At 37.2% G+C, this 8,401-nt stretch overlaps 1 protein-coding gene across 1 annotated transcript in view; it reads left to right on the forward strand.

Moving 5' to 3' along the window:
- Positions 1-6,450, forward strand: part of LOC126427947 (tyrosine-protein phosphatase non-receptor type 13-like) — a 723,279-nt gene extending 716,829 nt beyond the window's left edge. Inside the window, exons 11-12 of the mRNA XM_050089870.1 lie at positions 2,028-2,177; positions 6,123-6,450. Coding sequence (XP_049945827.1) covers positions 2,028-2,177; positions 6,123-6,251 — 279 coding nt within the window. The 3' untranslated portion in view covers positions 6,252-6,450. The remainder of the gene's footprint in view (positions 1-2,027; positions 2,178-6,122) is intronic.
- Positions 6,451-8,401: the final 1,951 nt, after the last annotated feature.

Here is an 8,401-nt window from a genome sequence, read left to right on the forward strand (position 1 = left end):
CATGTGGCCTTTAAACATGTGGGTAAACAATGCCACAATGTCTTTTTCAGACTAACTGCTGGTAAGCTCTAACAAGCCCTGCAAAGGTATTTTCATAAATAATGATACAGCATCAAAGCAAGCCACAAGTTGTTGTTATGCTGCACAACACAGAAGAGACTTGCACTCTTTGGTTCATAGAGCACACATGGTCTCAGATACAAACAGTCTACCTGGTGAGCTATAACACCTAAGAACAGTATTCCAACAGGATGGTTATACCTATAGACAGGTACACCATGCATTCCGTTCTAAGCAAATTCAAAGCAAAGATGTAAATAAAGATGCAGACAAACCTATTACATTGGTGTTCTTGCCCTATTTTGGCAACATGTCTTCAAGAATAGAAAGAATTCTCAAAAGGCATGACATTAAGTGTGTTTTTTCGCCACTGCAAAATGGAGGAATATATTGTGCTCGGTCAAAGATGACCTTGGCCCCAGGAAATGTGGTGTGTATAAGACCCCATGCCAATGTGGAAAATCCTATATTGGGCAACCATGCTGAGCCATGAGCTTACTGCATCACACATGCCTGTGGCAACCTGATAAAGCCTGCGATAGCAGAGTATTGCCTGGTCACGGGGCATCGTATGTTTTGTGAAAAGACTGAAATTTTACCCGCAGTGTCATCTCTCTGGGGTTGTATTGTTAAAGAGGGTACACATATTCGTACAGCAGACAGTCTTATCAACATGGATGCAAGTTTTCAATTACTTGCCAACCGGAATCCAGCACTGGCTGCCATTAAACCAAAACAGGGAAAAGAAGAACTTCAGATTCATGACCTGACACAACACACTGCTGAGTTTCATTTCAGCTCTTAACGACAGGACTGTCTGGCACCACAGTCATTGCCCACAGCGCACACACAGAAGGCCTTTCTGTGGCTCCCACTGCGAGCATCTTCCTGCCACGAGTATTGCCTGCTATTGGCCTGATAAATTTTGACATTGCCATGCGTTTATCATCAGTCCTGTCTTATTGCTGTTACAGCAACAACTACCACATCCTAAAGATGTTGAGCAGTTGCATCGATGAAATGTTGTGGGATTTATGCAATACAATCCAGTGGCAAACCCGAGAAGTGTATTTGCAACAGATATGCCGGTAAAGCCTGCATGAATTTAATTATTTAACATGGAGCTAAATTTGTAATCAATTTTAGTTCTTATAAAAGAGTTAAGCCTTTTGTAAAGTTTTGTGATACTCTCAATCCAACTTTTGGAATGAATTTTCTTTCTCTCCAGCACATGAATCTGAAGTTCTTCTTTTCCCTGTTTTGGTTTAATGGCAGCCAGTGCTGGATTCCGGTTGTCAAGTAATTGAAAACTTGCATCCATGTTGATAAGATTGTCTGCTGTACGAATATGTGTACCCTCTTTCAAACACTGGTATTGAAAAGACAACCATTCATCAATTTGAGTACTCAGTTGAACAACACAAGTTAACACTTTATTTGCATCCCCAATATCTTTTCTGTTCAAGCTGTTGGTTTTACTCCTTTCAGGATTTTCAATTATCCGATTGTTCTATGTGTATGTGCCGAGTTTCTCATGACAATTTTTTTAAATCCTAAAAGCTACAGCTTCAGCAGCATTCTTCAGTTGGTATGAGAGTGAGTACTGTTCCACATGTTTCTTCTGTTGACCAGTGGCAGACAGGCCTTCTTCTCTCTTGCTAACATTCATCTTGGGCATTGTTTTGCTTGATCTTTCACTCAGCTCTTATGGCTGCTCACAAAATAGTTAAATTTTACAACTAAGAATGTACTCTGCATGATTCTGACATAGTGTTCTGAGTGTCATAGTCACCAGTGTATTAAAATAGCTTACACAATTCTTTTTGATTAATTATAGAAAACGTTGTCCTATCATTTAAAGCATGAAAAATAGAAAAACATCAGATTTCATTCCACCATGTGTTCACTTCTCATCAATATGTCTATTTTAAAATCTCAACTATTTTGATTTTCTACTACATTTTCAGATATTCATGGTAGAGCTAACACGCGGCTGGAACAGCAGATTAGGATTCAGTCTACAAGGCAATGGGCAACATACCTACATAAGTGCAATTTATGCTGACAGTGTAGCAGCCAAGGATGGTCGCCTGCAGGCTGGTGATCGAGTTCTAATGGTAAGGTTCTGCAACCACGTCATTGAGAATTAGCTGCTGTTTTACTAGTAGTCTCCATTTGTCCTATCACACCACCTTCCATTTGAGATGATGCAATGGTTAAGACACTGATGAACTCTCATTCAGGAGAAATGGTGTTCAAATCCCCATCCAGATTGAGGTTTTCCTGGTTGCTACAATAGTTTCTTTGAAAAGGACAGGGGAATCTTCCTTTCCCATCATTGTCCTATCAGAGCTTGTGCTGCATCTCTAATGACTGCATCACTGAAAGCACTTGTAACACTACTCATTGTACTTCTTTCTTCCTTTAAACTGCTCCTTCTCCTGCACGACAAGCAATTACCCCAACCGACAACTTGAAGAGATGTCTCAGCCACATATTCCTCTTGAAATTGTCATTTATATGCACATCTACTGCTCAACAATTGCTCCATAAGATGTATTCCACCCAAAATTTTCTATTTATGTACTAAGTAATAAAGAATTAAATAGTAGCATAAAATTAGTTAACACAACAAGGGAAACAAAATAAATCAGTGGCATATCAGTGTGAACAGAAAAGAATACTTGAAAATAAAACTGAGATAAACAATGGCAAAGACATCAATGGGCTGACATAGGTTAAACTGTTAAATGCAGAAAATAAATCAAATTGAAGAGTGAATAACGTAATCAGGTGTCTGAAAATAATGTTGTGCAACTATTATCCAGCACTGATAGCATTCTTCACAAAGTAGAGGGAATGTTCATACCTGTGGCATCTGAAGCACTCTAAAGAAAGCAAAGAAAAAAGAAAACAATGCAAACAGAGACCACAGAATTAATCAAAAACTGAAGATGTATCTGGGCTCCACAAAGATATTTGAAACAACATTAAACCCAGAGTAAAAATTTCTCATCAACAGCACTGACGGACAGTTGAAACACAATTCCATTTTCCATCCTGGTTGTGATAATATCACTGTCATTTGTACTAGTATCTGCAAACAGTCAAAATCAGCTGATTAAAGACAGTAATTTTATTACAGCCAGGTAGAAAAATGAAAACATCCTTCAATTAATTTGTGGCTGTGGCACTCAATAAAAAACAAACCTTACAGACAGTGTTTGAACCTTGAAACCAACCCGACACCCTTAAAGCAAATATTTGTAGCATGACACTACTGCTCATACAAGGTTTAATATCACAACTGAGATCCACCTGTGCAGAAAAGTAACTGAAGAGAATTGAATGAGTAAAAAAATCTAGTGGTGACAGCCACATGTGACAGACGACATACAAGCAGCAGTGACAGACTGTACAAAGTTGCATAGAAGCACCATGAGTGTTTTAAATGGGATTGAATGCAGCTATTCTTTTGAGGACATCTTCTTTGGCCTCAATAAGTAAAACAGGCCAGCACTACAATGATGGTTCAATATATATTAAGCAACATTGACATTATTATGATCAGGAGTCCCAGCAGTTACAAACTGCTATTTCAGGAAATACAGATACAATTTCATGTCAAGCAAATCGTAATAGAAGAAGACAATAAAAGTTTGAAACTAAAATCACCATCAAATAAATGTGGTATACATTTTTTGCACTTACAACTTTGTACATCAAACGGAAGGTATGTCACTGACAATATCATGAAATTATAAATTGCTACACACCATATAGTGGAGATATTGTGTCGCAACAAAAGGACTACTAGACAAGTAAGCTTTCACCCAGATGGCTTTCTTCCGAAACAAACACACACACACACACACACACACACACACACCTACAGTCACTGGCTGCTGCAGTCAGAGACAGTGGTCATGTACTGAGCTGCATTTGCTGTGAATATGTGTGTGTGTGTGTGTGTGTGTGTGTGTGTGTGTGTTTGTGTGTTTATGTCAGAAGAAAGTCTACTGGCTGAAAGCTTACGTGTCAAGCTGTCTTTTAACTGTGCATGTCTGCGACTCAACTTCTCTGCTATATGATGAGTAGCAATTTCATAATATTGTCATTATTCCATCCCAGAAGGTATGCCATTAATGCTCCCTGACCTTGCTCCTTTCTCACTACAATGTATTTTTTTAAGAAATAACTTGCTTTTGCAAGTGCAGCAATATCCGATTTGCAGAAGCAATATAATCAAAAATTATCCCAAAAACGAATTTCACAAACCTCTCTAGAAACTGACTAGAGTCCCACAAGGCTACTGGTAGCCACAGCAGATCCTCAAACCTGACACAGTGGCCTGGCCTGGTGGTGAAACATCCATCACTATGTGTGTGTCAGCCAGAGTCTTAGTTGGTTCCTCACCTAACATTTTGAGGCTTTTGTCAGGGTAATCTTTGTTTCATCTTCTAGTATCCTGTAACTAAATAGCTTTTTAGTGGATGCACTTATTTTTCTGCTCCATTTGTTCTGCTCATTTGGTAATGTATAGTGTCAAACCAACACGTATAAGGGCAAGATGAAAAAAGTTCTCTGCTTGGCAGTTTAAGATAAAAACTGCCCTCACTTCTTGACCTTGTCTTTCTTTGGTTGGTGCACTTTTTTGGTGTTTTGGAGCAGTATAAACTTATGAAATGCAACAAAGTTCAACAATGAAAACTTTGCAGAGTACCCATGCTCAGCTGCCACACTTCTGTTCACTGAACCCAAAGTGTTTTCTATAGTGGGTTTGTTTTGGGGGGGGGGGGTGGCAGGAGAACAAGTGGAAGTCAAAGAGTGGCAAATCTGCTGAACAGAGTTCGCATTCATATTTCAGATCTATCAGTTTCCCCACTACTGAAGTAAAGAGTGGGTAGGTACACTGTACTGCCAAAAAAATTTTTCCACTATTGCAGTCACGATCTCTTCTTACTGTTTTTCCCACTCCACTGATTCAAAGACCTCGCAAGGCATTTACCAGTTACTGCTCATCTTTTGCAAGGAAATCGGAGACCGACTCCTTGATGAAATGGATTTTGCCTCTTTCGGTGTTGTCACAGGCTGCAATTCCTGCAATTTCTTGCATAAGTGATGGAGTAAAGTATCATTCACAATACACACAAAATCCATTGGATCTTTTCCTCTTTTAATGGTCCAAAACTTTTGCATAACACTCAACAAATCAAATGTGGCACTTGTCTGGCACAACGCTTTCTCACAGTTGAGTCTTCATGTAAAATATAACTACTTTTCCAGGAAGGAATGTACCGACATTATGATTCAGATGCCCAAGATTTTTTTTTTGTCAGGCCTTGTTGGCTGAAAGCTCACTTTCCAACAGGATTTTTGTTGTGCATATCTGCAACTCAGTATCTCCGCTATATGGTGAGTAGCAACTATCCTTTTCATAATATTGTTATAACTACTTTTCCTTCTGAAATGCATTTAGCTTCAGCTTTTTCATATAGTTTTAATAGCCGATTGTCTAATACCATATTATACCCACTTTCTCAGTAGTTACAATTTTTGAGACATTCTTCATGTGGACAACCTTCAAGAGGAGGAGGGGGGGGGGGGTCACATTTGAATCTAGCTTCCTACCAGTTGAGTGTTGAAAATGAATCAACGCTATTCTTAGAAATGTTTAGTAGCTTTGGATGAAATTACAATGATGATAAATCATTCAAAATGAAGAATTTAATGACAGCATGGTATTACAATTTATTTGTTTGAATAACGTACACAAAATGCTATAGAATGATATTTAAAAAATATCTGCTCTGGAGATATTGTTGACACTTGGCTTGTATTACTGCTCAGCATTTACCAATGTGACAAAAAATAAAATTTCACTGTTAAGAATTGCAACTCAATGTCAAGATGAGGATTTTTCACAATGTCACTGTGATAAAGATCTGTTCTTTGCAATTGCTGGTTTTATCTGCTTGTTCCTTGCCCACTCCCCCACTCCACGCCCCCTCTCTCTCTCTCAAAAGTAATATGCATTAACATAACTTATGTGTTATTTTCAGGTTAATGATGAAAATGTTGAGACTATGAGTACAGCAGATGTGATTGACCTTCTGAGAAAAATACGGGGGACAATTGGCATTACAGTTCTAAGGAAACATAAACAAGAACTTACAACACCTACCACGTGACTTACAAAAGCTTAAAAAGAAAAGCTATACTTATTGTTCCGCTTACCAAGGATATTTTACATAACATCTGTTAAGCATCTGTGTTAAATTTTATCTTGCAAACAAAGATGTTATTTTTAAAATGTACAGTCACTGTATTTAATTATACCTTGGCTTTCAGTAAAAGTTATTTGCAAGAATAAATACCCTCTAAAAAGAAGGGGCAATTATTTCAACATCTCACATAAAAACATGTACTTCCAGATGCAACACTAAATTGAAAGGCTATGAACATATCTTTATTTTCAGTACAGAGATTGCCCTTTTCCTACAGAGTGTGCATGACTTGTAGCACTCAAAATGAACTAATTGCTATGCAATCATGCGAAGAAAAGGCAATGAATTTACTTGCCATTTTTCTAAAATCTGAAATGTTGGCTGGGTTTTTGAGAAGAGAACAAATTCTTTTAAATATGCTTGCATTCCAGTAAAGTGGTCTGAAACCAATGTATATGGGGAGAGAAACAAAGTACTATTATTGAATAGTAAAATTTATTTATTCCAATTCAAACTCTGGCTGAAGGCACACTCGGTCTTTTCAAATAATCAGATCCTACATATCCAGTACCTCCAAGCAGGAAGAGTTGCTTCAAGGGAGAGGAGCAATGGAAATGCAAATCTTTTAATGACTGTTCACAGTTTTTTTTATTTTTCAGTAGTTCAAGGTTTTCTACAACTAAGCATTTTCAGAGTTACAAAGGTGAATGAAAATACAGGATTTCAGACCCTTGATCGTTACAGTTATTCACTGTACCAACTTAGCTCACATCTCAGCCAGAAATTTTATGATCATTGAAATAGAATTTATCAAAGGAACATTTACATTTCTCTCATTGTGACACAATCTTTCTGTAGTGACAATTACGTCAATTAAAATGATAGCATCAAGGTGGTACTCTCCTACAGTGTATTTCACAAGAAATAAAATCAGTTTCTTACACTTTGCTGTCTGAAGCTAAATATATCATCCATTGTAGTAATAGTAAATATATGTGGAATCTGTTGACCATGACTGGCAACTATAGCAGGCCAAAAAACTGTAACTCAGCCAACTGTGTCTAGATGTTAGCAGTATGTGTATCAATCTTTCCATCAGAAATTATAAGCTGAGCATTTAAATAAGTGTACTTTTAATGGTGAAATTACAGTCAGTCTGTGGAGAAGCAATCTTGTAACATACTGTTACCATTAGTGTTTACTATAGTGTTAAATTATTTAGTTAATACGGTGATTTAATGACGCCTTCAATGTCATATGACTGTTGCAGAGAAATATATTTCATAGAAAAAAATTGAGCTGTTTCATAAGTTATTTTTTCTGACTTCTATAAATGTGTAAAATATGCAATATTTTATTGTGTTATGTTACCCCATTCAGATGAAGATGATATGAATGTGTATTGTCCACCTTATTATGACTGAACAGCTTACACAGAGTTTAAGTCAGTGCTTGTAATATATAAATGTTCATTATTTTTCTAAAGCACTTAAGTATTTTAAATATGTGTACAGATAAATATTTTGTAGTTCAGTGGTTGCAAGCTATTTTGTGCTTCCATTTAGTGTGAAGTAAATATCTACTCAGGCACTAGTTCTGTATTACCAAAGATAATTTTTAGTGTAACTGTCAAATGTAAATATAATAAGAATGTTGCACTGAAATCTTGTTCTGCAAGGTCTTCAAAATTTTTACAATCCTCTTCTTCATGTACAATATTAAGCAAATATGAAAACTCCCTAAAATTGTGAGGGTAAGTCATCAAATAACTAGAATTTTAATATAACTATTAAGGAGATTTATGCCCAATTTAATACAGAGGGGCGAGGTTGTCCTACTATGACAGTGCACCCGATTGGCTGCAATGAGCTGCTAATGAGAGAATCAGTCCATATTTGCGCAATCTTCTACTGTGTTTCCGACAGGGATGCATTCTGCCACTACTGATGAACATACACAGCTTCCTTCACGTAAAACATCCTGCAGATAATAGATGCTGTGATACAGGATCAAAAATGGCATCTTTACAATCTGTCACAATGGTGAAATAGAGATCCGAGTGATTATGTGACTGCACAGTAGTGTACACAACATGGTGTGCCGCTGGTAACAAA

This window comes from Schistocerca serialis, chromosome 1 (assembly GCF_023864345.2).
Source record: "Schistocerca serialis cubense isolate TAMUIC-IGC-003099 chromosome 1, iqSchSeri2.2, whole genome shotgun sequence".
NCBI classification, from domain to species: domain Eukaryota; kingdom Metazoa; phylum Arthropoda; class Insecta; order Orthoptera; family Acrididae; genus Schistocerca; species Schistocerca serialis.